The 18,320-nt window shown below is 50.0% G+C and overlaps 1 protein-coding gene across 8 annotated transcripts in view; it reads right to left on the bottom strand.

Moving 5' to 3' along the window:
• Window positions 1-18,320, bottom strand: part of CLUH (CLUH binding protein of NUMT mRNA) — a 66,331-nt gene that overhangs the window by 5,204 nt on the left and 42,807 nt on the right. For 7 of the 8 annotated variants that reach the window (XM_075904868.2, XM_025179296.3, XM_025179297.3 and 4 more), the window contains exons 11-23: window positions 16,043-16,260; window positions 15,054-15,158; window positions 13,875-13,975; window positions 11,746-11,898; window positions 10,893-10,955; window positions 9,203-9,447; window positions 8,286-8,370; window positions 6,682-6,835; window positions 5,432-5,571; window positions 4,337-4,417; window positions 3,265-3,390; window positions 2,711-2,832; window positions 646-739 (exon numbers count right to left, since the gene is read on the bottom strand). In XM_075904868.2, the coding sequence (XP_075760983.2) occupies window positions 646-739; window positions 2,711-2,832; window positions 3,265-3,390; window positions 4,337-4,417; window positions 5,432-5,571; window positions 6,682-6,835; window positions 8,286-8,370; window positions 9,203-9,447; window positions 10,893-10,955; window positions 11,746-11,898; window positions 13,875-13,975; window positions 15,054-15,158; window positions 16,043-16,260 (1,687 nt within the window). Of the gene's footprint in view, window positions 1-645; window positions 740-2,710; window positions 2,833-3,264; window positions 3,391-4,336; window positions 5,250-5,431; window positions 5,572-6,681; window positions 6,836-8,285; window positions 8,371-9,202; window positions 9,448-10,892; window positions 10,956-11,745; window positions 11,899-13,874; window positions 13,976-15,053; window positions 15,159-16,042; window positions 16,261-18,320 lie in introns of those variants that run through there. The other variant, XM_075904871.2, reaches the window with a different exon arrangement.

The raw sequence follows: 18,320 nt of genomic DNA, 5'->3' as shown, positions 1-18,320 counted from the left end.
ATGTAAAAAAATGGTATCAACACAAACCCCAAACTTTGCCTGAACTACAGCATCTCGGGGGTTAGCGGAGCTTAAGATTTCTCCCCTTGAAGCCCCGCTGAGACGGGAGTGTCTCTCCCTCTGAGTGTAGATGACCTGGTCTAACCTGCAGCACTGTCTGCAGCTTATCAACACTGCACAGGCTTCACGTAGGTGCACGCTCTCCCCCCACCAGGCTGAGCCGTTTGTCAAGCCGAATCAATGGCCGGGCTTGACAGACAGGTTTGCCTGGACACGCTGGCCGAGTTTCATGAGCGCTGCAAGCAGGAGGAGGCTCCCCGCACCGCACCGGTTTGTGAAAGGGCCATCAAGAGAGTGAAAAGTGCCCGTCAAACCCGCTCCCTGTTCTCTCATCGGACCGGAGCATCCGGGAGCAGCGCCGAAGCAGCGGGGGTCTCCCTGCCTGGAAATCTGCCTGGGGACGGCAACACTGAGACCGTGAGTCAAACAGGCGACCGTGTGGCACTACTAGGAAGGGAAACTCTCGCTTCCTAAAGGCACCTGGCAAGACAGGCTCCTCCTGCCAGGCTGGGAGGGGTTCCCGCCAGCTGTTTGTGGCACGGTGTGAGCGCAGACCGTGGAGCAGAGCAAGTGTGCGCCACCGACCTGGTTTTTGTAGATGGTGTAGCCTTCCTTTTCGTGCTGCAGTGCCGACCGGAATTCTGCTTTACTCTCGTACACTCGGGCTACCAAGTGATGGCTGCAGTGGAAAGGAGGAGACAGGCAACTAAATTAATGAGCGCAGGGGCAACCAAAGAGAAAGCGCTCCGTGCTGTGAAGAGGTGCGTGCAATGTAAGAACGGCCGGACTGGGTCAGACCAATGGTCCATCTGTCCCAGTGTCCTGTCTGTCGACAGTGGCCAATGCCAGGTGCTTCAAAGGGAATGAACAGAGCAGGGCGATCAGGTGATCCAGCCCGTTATCCAGCCCTTGCATCTGGCACTCCGGCTTTGGGACACCCTGTGCGTGGGGTTGCATCCTGGATCATCCTGGTGAATAGCCACCGATGGATCTATCCTCCATGAGCGTATCCAGCGCTTTTACGCTTTCCCCTTCACAGCATCTCCTAGCAATACGGCTGACAGTGTCTCAGCCAGAGATCTCAGCACAGTGCGCTACCGGTTACCTTCTCTGGTGAACACTTCAGATTTACTCCCTCCTAGGTTAGGAAATTACCCCGAACCCCATCCAAAAATAGACCCAAACCTTGTCTCTCCTGCCAAAGAAAAAGGTCACCTCAGACTGGAGCAGAGATTTTGATCCCCCCCCCCCCCTCACTTTCTACTGCTTGGAAACAGGAAGCTTGTGTTGTGTCCAGGAAGTATTAAAATGCCAGCTGCCTGTTACAGCCTCAGCACTTCCAGGTAATGTTGAACGCTGTGAGAGTATCTAATACCCAGGCGTCCCTCCCAGCCACGTAATTAGAATAAGAGGAAGCAACCCGGGGCCTCCCGCTTCTGAAAGGGCAGTTTGTTTTCTTGGAAAGTGAACATGCAACTCTCTTGACTGGCCCAGCTCTGAGTCAGAATCTTCCAACACAGACACACCTGGCAAATGGTAGCAACAGTGACAATCACAGCTGTGAAGCCATGTCACCTGGTGGTTCTCCAGGGTCAACTTGGCTTGATCTTAGCGGTTCTAACATTCTAGGAATGGAAAAAGCTTTTGACGGGTGTGATTGTTACTCTATTGGAGGCTCTGGATCTCAATATACATCCTAGCACCAGGAGAGATGTTCTCCACGGAATCTGTATCCAGCAATGGTTGGAGTGTAACAGCGTTCCCTGTAAGCTGCGCACTTGTGTGGCCGCTCAGGAGAGATTCAATGCCACCCAGCTGATTTGCAGAGCGCCCACAGCTAGGTTTTTTGTTTCTCTTGGTGGTGCACAATCTGCACATGCCTTGGTGCACATACAATTTATTCCACACACGGATGGAAAAGATTAGAAGGCACATTGGTGCAAAACAAGATCTCTCGTCACCCTGACAAAGGGCAGATGGCGGCAGCGGGGGTGGCAAGGCTAAGTGGGACGCGCACACTTGTTGGTGTTTCAAGGCAGACGTCGATAGCGATGGGTATTTGTTGGTTTTCTAGTGTGGCCAACAATTGGAAGGTCTGATCCTGAGTGGTACCAAGTGCTCTCACCTCCGACGGAGCCACCTGAGGATCAAGCCCTTCCCAGTGACAGAGACATGGAAAGGGTCTCGACAAGAACCAACCAGCAGGAATTCCCCATCAGCTCAGCTCCCAAATGCAATGATGGGATTGAGCCCTCTCCTGCCAGCCTTCACTTGCCTATCTGAAGTCTTACGCAGTAAGCAGGGTTCTCTTGCTATGCCTGTGGACAACACCTAGCACGTTGTGTATTTCCATGTCAGGCCTGCTGTGGTACTAGGTGGAGAACACCCATGATTGGCAGCCTTTCAGAGTCACTACCCCGACTCAGCTGAGCCCAGCATCGCTGCCTTCCACCCGACCGGTGCGGTCTAGCTCCCTCTGCAGCGAGACTGTCAACGGTGCCAAACGACAGGCAAGAACGAAGGCTTGTCCCACCATTTCCCAGGGAACGCCTGCGCCTAGCCAGAATGCGGCTCCGTCCCAGATTGTCTGACTTTTCCATCACCCCCAAACACTAACTCCAGCCCCGTTCCCCAGACCGAGGCACCCTACCTCAGTGCAACCTTCAGAGACTTGGAGCCGTGGTACTTGGAGTTGATCACCAGCGCGTTCTCCAGGAATCGGAGGGCCAGGTCGTATTCCATGACTCCGTGAAGCACCAAACCAATGTTGTTCTAAGGGCAAGCACCACACACAGGTCAGAGAACAGGAGGGAGTTCTGAAAGGCAACTCCCGACCAAGCTAATGACACAAAGAAGTTTGGGGGCCTGTTATTAGGTATTTGTAGAGGAGCCCACAGAGTCCCCTTGCACTAGGGAAAAAGAAGCACTCTCATTTTACTGACAGGGAACTGAGGTACAGGCAGGTAGCGACTAGCCCAAAGTTGCCCCAGAAATCTATGGCAGAACTGGGAACTGAACCCACTTCTCCTGCATCCCAGTCCAGTGCCTTAGCCACAAGACCACCCTTCCTGTACAGAAGATGTTCCTTCCCCCATAGGGTCTGTGCAATAATGCACATTGGAAGAGGCGGAGAGACACTGCCTATCAGCAGCGAACAAGCGTCGTGAAGCCGAAACAAGACGTTCACACTGAGGGATCACTTACATCTAAGAGGGCCATTTCCGGGTGATCATCTCCAAATACCAACAGCATGAGGTAGCGTGCGCGGTACAGTAAGTTTAATGCTGTGGAGAGCTGGCTGTTGGCAAAGCAATACAAAGCAAGGTGCATCTGCAACATAAAGAAACTTTCAAGGGTTAAAACTGCTTCACTTCCTCAATGCGCATAAACCAGCCTCTCTCCCACCGATTTTGTTTGGGGCACCGAGAAAAGCTCTGTGTTCAAAAGGCTAAAGATTAGTCAAGGTTGTAACCATTAGGAAGAGTTGCTAATCTGCTAGTCTACTTAAAGACCCCGATTTATCGGGTGAGATCTAGTGTTGAGACACAGTTGTGTTAATATACATCAGGTCAATATTTCCCAATAGCTTCAGAAGATACACACGCTGGTCAACATTGAAATAACTCCCCAGCCATCACACAATTTTATAAAACTAGGAGGTGAGGTGGGGAGGGGCCTGTAAAAAAAAAAAAAAAAAAAAAAAAAATATTTTTTAATAATGAAAATAATCTGGCAAACCAGAGAAAGCGTCACACACAGCAAAACAAATACAAGTCAGAAAAAACAAAGAATCATCTTATGGTTGAGCTATGAATGGACTTAGTCAGACTTGGGGATGTTTAAAACGTGAGCAACGGCAGGATCAGCGTGAGAGAAATGTTGACTAAGGCCCTTCTACCGAACGGCAGGGCAACACTGACCGCGTGGGGTTCCTTGGGAGAATCCAACTCAATGTCTCTTCCCGGCACTACTGTAAGTTGGTTTTGCACAAAGTTTGTGTTTCAGGGCCTGCTTTTCAGGACTTCATTTTTAATTCTTGTGATTCAATGACGCACTACGCCAGAGACTCGCTTTTTACGCCTCTGGCTCCTAGTAAGAAAGCACCCTAGGAAAGAAACGGCCCCAAGAAAGCCTGCAGCAGGGGGAGAACAGATGCGTCAAGAGCCTATTTTACACAGTTCAGGTGGCGACCGCTCTTGCAAACATGGGGAGCAGTTACAACTCCCACTGACGCCCGATGCAACGCTTAGGGTTAGGGTTCTCTCCTGATACTCACGTATTCCTGGATTGTGTTGGGATGCTCAATACCCAGGACCCTCTCGCTCATTAGCACTGCTTTCTGTTGATTACTTAAGGCCTATGAAAGAATGACAAACAGGAGGATGTAGCAAATTATGAGACCCCTTTCTGGAGATACCTGAGTGGGAAGAGAAGAGAGGAGAGAGGAAGGTGTTGCCGTTTCCAGCTTCTGTCTCTCTCAAGAAATAGAGGATTCTCCGCTACAGTTTCCATTAATTGTTGGATTCCAGCAACAGCAACGCCTTCCAGAGACTCAATGAGACATGCCAGGGCACAGCTAGGTTTGGCTCATGGGAACTCTTCTGCCTTGGCCAGTGGGAAACCCAGTTTAATGTCCAGTGGGAGTCAGAGGAGATGGTTTTCTCTGTTCCTAGGGTTCACTCAGCAGCTCAAGTCCCACCCCACCCTGGGGGTGACCAGACAGCCAACACAGGACAAGGGACCCTCTGAAGGTAGCCCCAAAGCATGAAGGGCTGCTAATCCCAGCACTTTCCAGGCCAAATGAGCCGGGGGAGGGGGGTCACTGCTGGGGAGGAGGACACGTGTTGACTACCAGTAGGAGACCAGAAGGAACCAATGATGTCCAGCTAGGAATGGGGGAAAGGAACGGGATCCAAGTGGGTTTCTCCTCAAAGTCCACCTGGCTAGAGGTGAAAGCGACACCACCTGATGGCCCAAGGGCTCGCTAGCTAAGGTCACCACCCAGGGAAAAAGGGGAAACCCACTGACGTGAAAGATTTTGTTTCCTTCAGTCTAATTTCATGCTTTGATCACAGCTTCCCCAAGAGAAACAACTTAACTCAGGAGGCGCCATTATGCTGTAGGGACCCAGGCATTCTACCCCTTCCAGAGACAGGGAAACAGACGGGATTAAGTGGCTGGAAACAAGTCTGGAATTAGAACCCCGGAGACCAGGCCTCAGGACTGTCGTTACATCCACCCTTCAGCTCATTCTGCAGTTATCTTCTGAACCCTCCCCCTGCACCGTCACCGGGCAGGGACGGGGGGGGGGGGGGGGAGAGTTACCAAGTAGGACATTACTCAGGGAAGCGGCAGCGGGGGGCGGGTGTACCTCCGAGTAGTCTCCCATGATATAGTTGAGGCGAGCCAGCAGCCGAAGGCAGGCACAGATTTCCACGTGCATAGCACCGTACACATTGTTAAACAAGTTTAAGGCTTCGTTGATGAGCTCACAGCCCTCCTTCAAGAAACCTAAAAAAAAAATAAAAAAATCCACCCACAGGAAATTAGCTCTTGTGACATGCGAACCTGTGACCTCAATTTCCTTTCCTGTCACTATAAAGCAGGGAGAAGCCAGGAGAACTGAGACCCTGGGCTACTGTGTTACCCCTGAACAAGGGGAAGTCAAAACTCCTAATGCCCCAGGAAGAACAAAGTGTCATCCGTAAAGAGACAAACACGAGTGTCTTCTAGATCTGTATTTCTCAACCAGTGGTACAAGTACTCTTAGGGGTACTTGAGAAGTTTTGGGGGTACGTCAACAACTGAAATTTGGAGAAAACTGAATTTTTGTTTTAAGTTTTACAGCGCTTTATTATTTTTGTACTTTTTATCGGAAAAAATGTAATCGCCTGCTTAGCTACGATTAAGTTGTTTAAACAAATGTGTTGCAATGGTAGAAAAAAAATTGTGTGTCTGAAAACTGTAGGTACTGGGGGTACTTTATTAAAAAAGGTGGAGAAATACTGTCCTAGATGGTTCAGGGAAACAGTCATGGGACATAGTTCTCAACCAATAGGACAGCAGCTCATGTTAGGACAGCCTGATTCTGCCTTGACTGTATTTTGGGTAAAGTCTAAAACAGCTCTAATCTCAGTGAGAGGTTAATTCAACTGCCTATTCATGATCTAGGAACCTATGTGGGATTGAAGATCTGAGAACAGTTTCATAGTCGGTGTGCCGCGAGAGGCAGGTGTCAATCCACTTTTCAGAGGTCCCATGTCCATCCCTGGTCGTTGTTGGTAGGAATGTGAAAGCGTAACCGAGTATGTGGTTACAAGCAGCTGCCTCCACCCCCGCTCTGCTGCCTCTGTGTCAGAGGTTACACAATTCCTTAAACGCATTTTCAAGTCCCTACGTGTTAGCCATTTGCACTCTGGGCCTGCTTTACGGCTGGGCTTGGAGGCCACATTTTCCCCTCACCTCAAGAGGAACACCTGCTAGAACCGAATTCAGGCAGGATTGATGCGGTAGCGGGCCTGGCTGCACAGTGCCTGCACTCCAGCTGGGCAAAGCCAGGGCACAATGCAGCATCCCTAAGCCCTTTTCGGGAGCAGCGAGAGGCCCGGGTTCTAACACTACCTTGCTGGACCTTTGCTTGCCCGCTCTGGAAGAAGTGGAAAGCGTCCGAAGCTTTGGGGTTGACGTGCTTCACGACGGGGAAGATGTTGAGAATGTCCTCTTCTGTGAAGGTGGGTTTGTGCCGGTTATCGAAGTTGTATTCTTTCAACAGGATCTGAAGGAACCAAAAAAACAAAGCCAACGTTTTCCAGCTACTCTTCGTTGGCGAGGCTCTCTGAGCACTTCGCGGCTATCTGGGGCAACTGTAACCCTCTGCTGCACTTGTGTGACCCTAGGGAAGTCCACAGGGGCAACACAGGACAGAATCGGCGCTCCTGGTATGCTCCGCAACCAACTGCATGACAGGCAGATGTCCCATTCCCCAGACAGGTAATACTAAGGCACAGAAACAGGAAGGATTTTGCCCATGGTCACACCGTGTTGGTGGCAGAGCTAGGAACAGAATCTAGCCCTAAGAGCCAGACTGCACCCCTTTTCCATGCTGCAGAATCTAGGGGGAGGCAAATTCCTCTGGTTCAAAACAAGGCAGGCCAGCAGCTTTGGCTGCCAGGTCAGACAGATGGACGTTTATTTTGGACTCCGCAGAAAGGCTGCGAAGTCTGGTCACCCTCACTCGAGATCCTTTCCTGAGGGAGATGTTTATGTCACTTCCATCCTCTCTCTCTAGGTGCCTATGCCTGAGGTGTGCATGGCCCTTCACAGACAAAGAATGACCCGGCCAGAAGAGAGCTTAGAAGCACCGTCAGACTTAAAACACAGCCCAGGTGACACAAGGTGAGGGGAGGGTGCCAGGCAACAACAGAGACACCCATGGGAAGCGTTAACATGCACACTGTTAGCTGCCCATCAGATTCTGTTTTTAAAATTGGTTGATGTAGGAAAATGTGGGGATAGTGTCATGAAAAAGGGCCAGGGCGCGGGTCAGCAAGAGACGGCTGACTTCTTGAAGGCTCCTAGCAGCAATCTGATCCCTGAAGTAGCAGCAGGCTGGAGGTGCTGAACCCAGGGTCATGCCAGCACTTGCTTTATCCACTCCCACCCTCAGGGTGGTATAGCCCAGGAGAAGATGCCCATCTGAGCTGAAGCGTGGCACAAAAGCTAGAAAGGGGAGCCATTTGTTTTCAGTAAGGCCAGCATCGTCCGGCTTCATAAGGCAGAATTTCAAGCTATTCCCCTTAGCACCACTGGAGTCACTTGGTATTGCGCAGGGCTATTTGGCTAGACCACGGTTCCCCACCTATGAGTTGGGACCCAAATATGGGTCGCCATTACATTTCTAAAGGGTCGCCAAGGGTCTCCACAGGTGGCTCTACCCCCTCCTTCCCCTGTTTTTGAATTGTCTTGGGTCACCAAGTCTTCCTGAATTGTCAAAATGGGTCCCCATCTGGAAAAGGTTGGGAACAGCTGGGCTAGACAAAGGACTTATCAGATGGGAGCAGGACCAATCTCCTTGTGGGCTAGAACTGGCATTTCAGCCCTTGAGCCACGGGAGGAGTGAAGGGCCAGGGAGGGGAATCATCTTTTGAAAGACCTCCTGGAATGACTCGCCAAATGCTGCCCCTTTGAGGAAGCGGTGAAGGAAAATGGGAGGATTAGGATCTCACCTGGATTCCAGTTTTGAGGGAGATCTCGCGTAGAAGGGTGATTTTCTGAAGGTTATACATCTCAGCTGCTTGGTCAACATTCTCACTGAAAAAGAGTGAGGCGAGAGCTTGGGGTAAGTTTATCCTCAAAAGTATCCACCAGGGTGTACCTGAGTCATTCCTCCTAGTATAGTTAGGGGCTAGTCAACAAAGGTGGTGGAACGAAACATCAGCGAGCAAGGGGATTTCTGGGGGAAGCTCCACAATTCTGGGTGTACCTCTGCAGGTTTACATCAGCCCTATATGCATCTTTTCCCTTCCCCCGCTTTAAGTGGTTGTGACAGGGCTGCTGGATTCAGCCTTTTCCTCGTGTGGTAAAATCTCAAGTTTCTCTGATTCAAGAGAGAACTGTGAATGCAACTACCTAATCAGGACTTAAATCTTATGGGATTTTTGGTTTTGTTTTGAGAAAAGCTCTTGTTCATTCGGAATGTCAGTTCAGTGTTTTACTCCTCTTGCCTTACTGGGAACCTCTTCATTTCGGGGTCTAGCTACGATTTACCCTTGTTTTTAGGAACATCCACTCCTGCCGGACTCGAGGCCATGAAATCTCTGCGCATCTCGTGCTGGATTTTTGTCCCCGCTCTTACCCTTCACATCGCTGCCGCTGTAGCTTGTGCAGTCTAAACCAACCTTCATGGGTATCTCTGCCGCCTGATTTGAGCGCCTTTAAAATTTCACCTGTAACCCTAAGTCACTCAACACCACGTCTGCCTTTGTTTCTCCCCATCTGCTACATTGGCCTTTTGTAAGTCTGATTCCGACACGTAAGGGACTTTATAGACAATACAGGCACCGTTCGCAATAAAGCTACTGGTGCTGGGAGAAAGAGACATCCGGCAGAAGAAGGGGAAGCGAAGATAAATCAGTCTACTCACCATTCCAGATTAAAATCAAAGTAGTTCTTTGCATCGGAACAAATATTCTTCCAAAGCTCGTGAGGGGTCATGCTGGCCCATGCCGTGTTATCAGCATTCCCAAGGTTCCTGTTTTTCCTTTTCTTATTCTTCTTCTTGGAAGCCAGCTCATCAGCCGGGAGATGGGCAACTGGATTCAGGAAGGAGCTCAGGAAGCAATTGAGGAAATGACTGATGGCTGCCGACAAGCCTGACAGCTCCACACCCTGCAGTAAGATACAGAGGTCAGTGGTGGAATCTTTTTTCCCCGTGTTCCACATGCATCCCTCTGAGCCAACACTCAAGCAAATTCAGTGCCATACGTACGGCAAATATCAGGGTGCCTGACAGATGGAAGGTCTGCTAAGACAGGATGTCTCACAGCAACCAAATATGCATGCATGAAGGGGCCACAGAAAGTCACGCCGAGTTTCTGGCTAGGTCTACACTACAAAGAAAAGTCGGAAAAAGTTACGCAAATTGCGTATCTTTTTCTTCTTTTCTGCCGAACGAGGCTTTTCCAACATATGGACCGTCTACACAGGGCCAAATGTCGGTTAAAAAAAACCAAACCCTCTTTTGGAACATCCCTTCTTCCTCATAAAACAAGGTTTACACAGATGCCGACAAAATGAGTCCGCTTTTCTGACATTTTTTCAGAAAAACAGACGCGTTCCTTGGACGTGGCAGAGTTTTTCCAGGATACCGTGGTTTCCCAGAAAAGCTCTACAGTCTAGACCAGGGGTCTCCAAACTACGGCCCGCGGGCCGGATGCGGCCCGCGAGGCCCTCTCATCCGGCCCGTGGAGACCTTTTTGTCTACGGAAAAAAAATTACGGAAATTTGAGAACAAACTTGTCCGATGATAATCTCAGGTCACTGTTGATGTTAGGGACAACAAATCTAAAGCCAGAAATGTCTGCTATTTTGGCATCCAGAAAACAATTTCACCATTCACACTAATACAGGTGTTCATGTGTAGTGTATCAATGTGTTATTAAATAATAACTGAATAAAATAATATTAAATAAATAATTAAAAACAACATCCATGTTTTGATTGTTTTTTATTTGGACCTCAAGTGTGTAGTCGGCCCCCGAACTGCTGTTTGATAGTAAATGCGGCCCTCGGGCAGAAAAGTTTGGAGACCCCTGGTCTAGACGTAACCCTCAGTAAAATGTCAAAAAGGGCAGAGTGAGGGAGAATGAACAATTACTTGGGATCTGTAGACTAGCACGTAGAATGCTTTTACACAGACTTTTTTGGCTTCTGGAATACAGCCAAACGCATTGTTCCATATCCTAGAGTTCATGTGATAAACAAGCATCTTCGGAGGTCAAAAGAATTACTACTGCTTGCGTAAGCAGAGTAAGTGTTTCACAGGCAAGACAAGTTGTGATTTCACTCTAAAAAGCCTTCAGTGTAATCAGTGAAATTCTGGGGCAGAAAACCATGAATGATAGTCCACGGGGAGTGCTTCCTTCGAGTGGGAACTTGTTTTCCACTGTCCCCAGATTGGTACCTACATTAGGCTTAATGAGATTGTACTTCTAGTTGCTAGGCAACATTCATGAACTAGCTAAGGAGAAAACAGATTTAAACAGCTTCTATTTCTTGGGGAAAAAGATGTTAATGAGAACAGCCACAGCAAGAGTTCAGACCGCCGCTCGTACCTGAAGGTATGTCTTGAAGATGTGTTTGGCTGATCGAGTGATCAATTCGCTGATCCCAATTTTCTGTCCAAAGGAGTAAAGAGCAGGGATAAAGGAAGTCAACAGAGGGGAGAACACTGAGCACACATCTTGCTTTTAGATGCATTTTGAGCCATGCCGACAGAAAGCTCAGCTCTGCAAACATTACTACTGTGGAGCTGTACCACACACTGCAAACGAGGCTGTAAACTCTCAGGATCCAGGAGCTCTTGTTTCAGGAGGGGAGGGGTAGCACAGGGGCCCCCAATCCTTGGCCGGGACTTTTCAGAACTACAACATCCCGATGGGACATTCAAGGCACAATGGAGGATCTCAGGGATGATCTAGACGGTGCTTGGTCCTGCCGTGAAGGCAGGGGACTGGACTTTATGACCTCTCTAGGTCCCTTTCAGGTCCAGTGTTCTACAATTGTGCTCACTATTCTATGTGAGCCAAGGAAGCAGAATCGGGCCCCAGAGAAGCCTGACCCATCGCAGGTAACAGCCTTTCCACTGAATCCAGGGCTCCTCTGGGCCATCGCATGTCTGGGAAAACACAGCTTCCCCTGGACCAATCGGCAATGCCTTTTCCCCCAAAGTGCTTTGCGGACCCTCAGGGCCTCCATTCGCCCTGACCCTAATGAAAACTGAAACGTGGGAGTGAAACCTTCCTCCAGTACCCCCACCTCCCCTGCAAATCAAAGGCTTTTTCCATTTGGTTTGCCAGCCCAGCTGTTTATTTCTACACGGCGGTCGATGGAATGCAATTAGCCGAGTTGGAGCTGGGCCAGGCGCCTTTCTCCCAATGGCCTTGAGGCGCCCAAGCGGAGACTTACATAGACGTGATCCAGCTGTGGGCGGGCGGGGGTCTTGGCGATGAAGTCGACGACTTTGCCTAGGTAGCGCATGTTGATGCCCCTCTGGTGCATGGCCTCGGCCAACGTGGCGCCGTCCATCGGGAGCACCGTGTGGTCCAGGCAGTCTTTCACCTGCCGAGCACGTGGAGTTTAGGGGAAAGGAGCCACTGGCCTAAGGGGGGCTCTTTGAGCCAGAGGTTCAAACGTGCCCAGCACCCATTCGCTCTCATAGCCCTATTCCTGACGGGGCTCCCGGGACCTCTTGCTGGATTCACAGGAGTGAACCCTTCCTCTGCTTGGGATTCAGATACAGAGCGTGCACACGCATGGCTGAAAGAACAAGCTGGATCAGGGGATGTTATGCCAACACACACGGTCAGGAGCGGCTTACCCAACCTCCTGCAAGTGCGAACCTACGAACGAAGGGAGAAACAAAAGTTCTTCCCTTCTGTAGCCAAGAGGGGAGATCACCAGTGTCCCCATGCTCTCCCCCAATGTTCCCTCTCATTTTTTCCATCCATGTGCAGAAACAATTTTGTTCTGTGAACCGAGGCATGTGCAGAGGCACACCACCAGCAGAAACACATGCTGCTGCTCATCGGCTGGGCAACACCCAAATCTCTCCTAGGAGGCTACCCAAGTGCACAGCTTACAGGGAACACTGCTCTCTACACATCACAAGGGATTGGACCAACACAATGAGGTGGGCGGGAGCAGGATGTGTGTTTCTAGTGCTGGCAAACGGAAGCTGTGAAGCACAACCAAGAATGCCAGTGTAAATGCGCCTCCTTGAGCTTTAAATATATTGATGCAAGTTACCATCAGACATTGAGAATGGGTGGGAAGTGTGTACACAGCAGTTCTAGCCACGTTTGTCACCTCGTCTCCCTCCACCCCCACAATTGTGTAGTATTTTTTAATCTCTAGTTACGCTAAATATTCTACCTAGGAAAAAAATTGTGCTCATCCCATTTTTTTGACTGTGGTGTAAGAGGGAAGGGCTGATTTGAAGGCTCTCTATTTGAAGAGGAGAGTTTTGGGTCTTGAGGGTTATGATGAATACTGACTCAGCGACATGACGACATCAAGGCATGTGAAAGCCAAGCAATTTTTTTTGGTATGGGAAGAGATTTTCATTCACTGTTTATTTCCTGCTTAGTCAATGCCAGTGACTAACGAACACGTTGGAGCAAAGATAGCTTTGCAGATTCATCACCTCTACCCATCTATTACAGCACACAAGTACCTGCCTTCCCAACATGCCTTCAGGAAAACAGGAAACAGCAGCCCTTGTCACTCCAGATATTTCTTCCATTAAAAACCAGAAAGGTCTTAAAACAAAAATCACCCCTAGCAAAAAAAAGAGGGGCACAACCCTAGCTTGTTGTTAGGTTGTGGGATTGTTGTTTAAGTCGGTCTCAATACATGCAGGGTGAGCATACAGAATGTTTTTACTGCTGTATACAGTATATTTCTACACGGCTTTCTCTCTGCCACATTTAATTATTATTCAGACGCGCCTGTCCGCAGACACGACATAGTCCGTGTTTAAACCATGCCAATGAAGCAATCTCCGGCCCTGGCTGCATTGGAGTAATCCAATAGCTTGGTTTCATTTGTAATTTCCATGAGACTATAACTAAAGGAAAATTATTTTACAGTTTCAGAAAATGGCAGGAGGGTGAATTTTCTCTACACATAAGGAACATAATTGACAGTAAGGGCAACTGATGGACTTCCCAAGGGAATCTAGTCACCAGCAGATTCAAAACTGGGACAGATTACACAGGGATGGCCAGGGTCAGTCCGGGTGATCTGCAATGCTGTGTCAGCTACATGGCATTTATTAGCTTAATCTCTTACTCAAGATTTGAATCAAGATTTCTTTGTTCTGTGGCACATTTCCCTTCTGAAGAAGAGGCTCCAACAGACAAAAAGCGCCTCTTCTCCTTGCACCACCAGAGACGTTTACATTGTTCTTTGTGCTTCACAACTTCCATTTGCCTGCACTAGAATCCCACCATTGTTTAAGATGAGAAATAACGGCACAGCTGCGTTGACTGGCCAGATTTGATGCAGGAGATCAGCACAGCCCCCCAATTCCTTACCAGGCCGGGGACTTGGCATGACAGTAAGAAAGCAGCAGCATCCTTTAGTAACTGCTTCTGATCCTGCACTTCCTCTCTGCTGGACTCGGGGAAACGGACACCTAGGAGGGAAATGGAAGGTCTGAGAAATGGAAGGACAAGAAAAAAAAACCTGAATTCACAAAATCACCCTAATGGAGCAGGTGACACTAAATGGAAGTGCTTTTGCCCTTTCCTGCTTTAAAGATGCTCTTTAAGACCTATCACATCTGCTGGAATAAGCACGATCCATGCTGTGCCTGTTAGAGGCCCCTTTGCTTGGTTTTTTACTCGCTCGTTCTTTTACAATGGAAACTATGCCTGTATTGGTCTGGTACGTTCCATCTGTTCCCAAGTGCTTTGCACATTTACAGGGCTAAAGTGGAATCAGTGAAATCAGAGACGGCATCTTTTGTCAGAAGGATCGACAAATTTTGCAAGCCCTACAAGTTTCTTAAACCCTTCCATTAGATGGACTTGGGTTAAAATAGCCTCCTCTAAGCTGCCATCCCATGCCAAGTCAGCAAGTCTTCACCATCAGCATTAAAAAGGAGCTTGTGTATTTCAGCTGAATGCTGCTTCGACCACATTTATAGCCAGGTCAAGATATTGGGTCACACTCTGCTTTCGACTGCGTGCGCGCAGCTCCGGTTTCAGACCACAGGAATCGTCACTTCCCCCCCAAAGAGCATCCAGGAAGCATTTCCAGCACCTCACTTGTAATTTGGCCACCTCAGTGCGGACGTGCTGTGATCAGCTGACAGCAAGTCAGGCAGGTTTTGTTGGTTCAGAGGCTCAAATGTCCTTGCACCGCAACCCTCTTCTGGCACCCAAAATTACGACACGACCCCAGAAGGGGCCTGAGCCAGACTGCCCCAGGTGGGGGAGGATGCCAACAGAGCCCTGCCGCCCACTGGGCAATATGGCACAGCCGTTGGCTTCAGTCTGTGCCGCAGAAAATCTGCTGCCAGCTCTGACAGCCCCTTTAAAACAGCGCTGCGGCCCACTCCGGGGTCTCAAGTGTGGCAAGCAGTTGCATCGCTCCGCGCAATGGGGAGAAACCACCTCCGGCCCCCACGCCTTTTAGCCAGCACAAAAAGGGAGCCCAGCGGACGCCGCTAGACTCCAAGCCGTTTCCAGGCCACCTCTGTGAGCCCCTACCTGGCGAGAAGATATCCGGGTTAAACCGGATGTCGAACGACGTGCTGCTGATGGAGCCCACGGCTTTGCAGGCGTTTTGAATCACCTCTCTGCTTTTGGGGTCCACTGGGTAAAGAAGGAGACAGTCAGACTTGGTAAAGAGCCAGGAAAAAGGCTGTTGATGGAATCTGCATTACATGAGCAGGCATTAAAAGCACGAGGCACGTTTTATCAGGGAGGAGGGAGGCTGTTGCTTTGCAAAAGGCCCCTGAAAAGCATTTGGCAGCGCGCTGCTATTCGGGGTACAGGCACAGACCACAAAACCCAGACGGGGCACAGAATGCGGTAGGGACCGGGCGTCTGGCCACTGCAAGGACCGCTGAGACTTCAGCGGGAGGCCCAATGCCTCTTGATTTCAGGTGGGATTCAGGTGCTTCTCCCCCTAACCCCATTGCAAATACCCGCCTGAGTGCACCACAGCCACGGCCAAGATATTCCTAACAAGCGCCACAGCGGGGAGACCACTTGTGCCAAACGGTTCGATCTTGTGTTCCCTGTGATGCTGCCCCCGACCGGACGAGCTTGGCCTAGCTCGAAAGCCTGGCGCTCTTCCCAAAAGAAGTGGGTCCAATGAAAGAGAGTACCCCCCCCCCCCGTGTGTGTGAGAGAGTGAGAGTGTGAGTTTTCAGCGGCAGGGAAAGCACACAAGGCAGCCAGGTCTAGTGCCCCCAAACAGGGAACAGACCAGAGACTCCCACGTTCCAATCTGAGCGCTGACAGACTCTCACTGTGCAGCAGTGCTGATAAACCCTGGCCAGGCGCATCGCGAGCGTTAAGCTGCCGGTGCTCGAGGAGTGGCATGTAAATGCTAACATGCCAATGCTGGAGAGGAAGGCTGGGTGACGGCCCAGAGCCATTTGCCATGAGCCGCCCACTTGAAGCCATTCTAACCCGTGACCCTGTGCAAAAGCTGCTGCCAAGAGCGTGGGCCGGTTTCGGTGCGTGGGTACCTGCTCCATCATCGGACGCGATGGTCTCCGCCAGCTCCTTCACCTGATCCAATCCCGCCACGTTCTCCTCCGGTTTACCGTCGTCAGATTCCGATTTCTCGCTCCCCTCTGTTCCATTCTCGGTGGGGGCCCCGTTTTCCAGCAAGCCAGCGTGTTCCTGCTTGGTGGCCTTCTGCTGCATCAGCTGCAAAGCTGCCAGCTTCATGAATAAGAGATACCTGAAGGAAAGGAAAGGCGAGAGCTCGCTGAACACTGCGCTCAGCAAAACAGGCCTTGACAGCCGGATGGGGCGACTATCCCAAAGGCTCGCGCTCTCTCGCCAACAGGCATAAGACCACAGTGGCTAAAAGGGGACCATCTGAACCAGGGGTGTAAAAGGTTAACTGGTATGCACATACCCTATAGGCATGCTGACCAGGTAACTGGCAGGCCGCCCCACCCGCACCGAGTGGTTAAGCATTGAAACAAATCATTTAACTGGTTAACAATTCTGAGCGGTTTCTACATCTCGAATCGCAGTCCTGTAAGGGCACGTTCGAGCCCCCATCTCAGAGCGGAGCAGTACAACACATGGGCACAGACCATCCGCGAGCTCACTGACTAGGCGCATCCATTACGGGTGGGAGGTGCTGCTTTGCTCACTAGCCAGGGATGTAACTCCCTGCAGTAGGAACGTTGCTGTCTGTGGCTTGCTGCAGGACACAGCGCAGGGATGGCCCCACACGTCTCCAACGTCTGACCTCAGAAGGTCCAGGAGCCCTGGGCTGCTACAAGACCAGCAGCAGCATTTACCTAAGACCCTAACGGGGTTTTACAAGGGTCAGTGACCTGCAGGATCCTGAAGTCATGCCACCCCCATACTGCTGGCCTGGCAGGGCTGAAGCCAAGCCGGTACGGATGCGCCAGCACTGGGCTAGCAGGGCTCTAGCGGCAGCAGGAAGTGGGGCTGGCGACTCAGCCGGTGGGGCTGCTACGGAAGTCAGTGCCTCAGCAGCATCTCAGCCCAGCAACAGGGCGAGGGGCGCGCGGTTAGGGACGGCCAGTGAAATCCAGACTCTGGCCACGTGTGGCGACTTGAGTCTCCCACAGCTGCCGGGCAAATGTCGGAGAGTGAACCCATGTCACATGGCAGCTCAGTCGTCCCCAGGCTCCTGCAGTCACCACAGGATATGGTGTCCTTGTAGGATCCCTCAACTCAACAGCATGCCACATCAAGCAACTGCTAAGGTCCACACTAAGGGCAGGTGCCATGAACCTTGGGTATGCACATAACCCTCTCTTGCTTCCAGGGAGCATCTAAAGGGCCTGAGATCCTCAGAAGAGGCTTATGACTCAGACAATGAATGTGCAGGACGTCTTTGGGGGAAAAAGGGGAAAGAGCTGGAGATTAAAACCAAGGCACCCTTCCCACTTCCCAGAACTTGTTCAGAAGCCCCATTGTTTTCAATCGCTGACTAGGTTTCTATAACTTCACGATAAGAGTTTTCAAGGACCTACAAGGGTGTTGCGAGGAGGAGGAAATGTGAAATTGCAGAACTATTAACTATGGTTTGTAACCTATTCTTTGAATCAGCTTCTGTACCCAATGACTGGAAACAGCTAATGTGACGCCAATATTTAAAAAGGGCTCTAGAGGTGATCCTGGCAATCGTAGAACAGTAAGTCTAACAGCAGTACCAGGCAAATGAGTTGAAACTATAGTAAAGAATAAAATTGTCATAGATGAACAGAATTTGTTGGGGAGAAGTCAACATGGTTTCTGTAAAGGGAAATCATGCCTTACTAATCTACTAGAGTTCTTTGAGGGGGTCAACAAACATGTGGACAAGGGAGATCCAGTGGATATAGTGTACTTAGATTTCCAGAAAGCTTTTGATAAGAGCCTTTGGTGAGGTTTCTTAAGTAAAGTAAGTTGTCATGGGACAAGAGGGAAGGTCCTTTCATGGACTGATAACTGGTTAAAAGACAGGAACAAAGGGTAGGAATAAATGGTCAGATGTAAGTAGTGGGGTCCTCCAAGCGTCCGTACTGGGACCAATCCTATTCAACCTATTTATAAATGATCTGAAGAAAGGGGTAAACAGTGAGGTGGCAAAATTTGCAGATACCAAACTGCTCAAGATAGTTAAGACCAAAGCAGACTGTGAAGAGCTTCAAAAAGATCTTGTAGGTGACTAGGCAACAAAGTGGCAGATTAATTGTAATGCTGATAAAGGTAAAGTAACACACATTGGAAAAATAATCCCAACTCTACATACAATATGATGGGGACTAATTT

The sequence above is a fragment of the Pelodiscus sinensis genome, chromosome 21 (assembly GCF_052426305.1).
Source record: "Pelodiscus sinensis isolate ZL-2025 chromosome 21, ASM5242630v1, whole genome shotgun sequence".
Lineage (NCBI taxonomy): Eukaryota > Metazoa > Chordata > Testudines > Trionychidae > Pelodiscus > Pelodiscus sinensis.
Note: the sequence above shows the minus strand (reverse complement) of the source record. Positions and strands in the feature narration are given on the sequence as shown.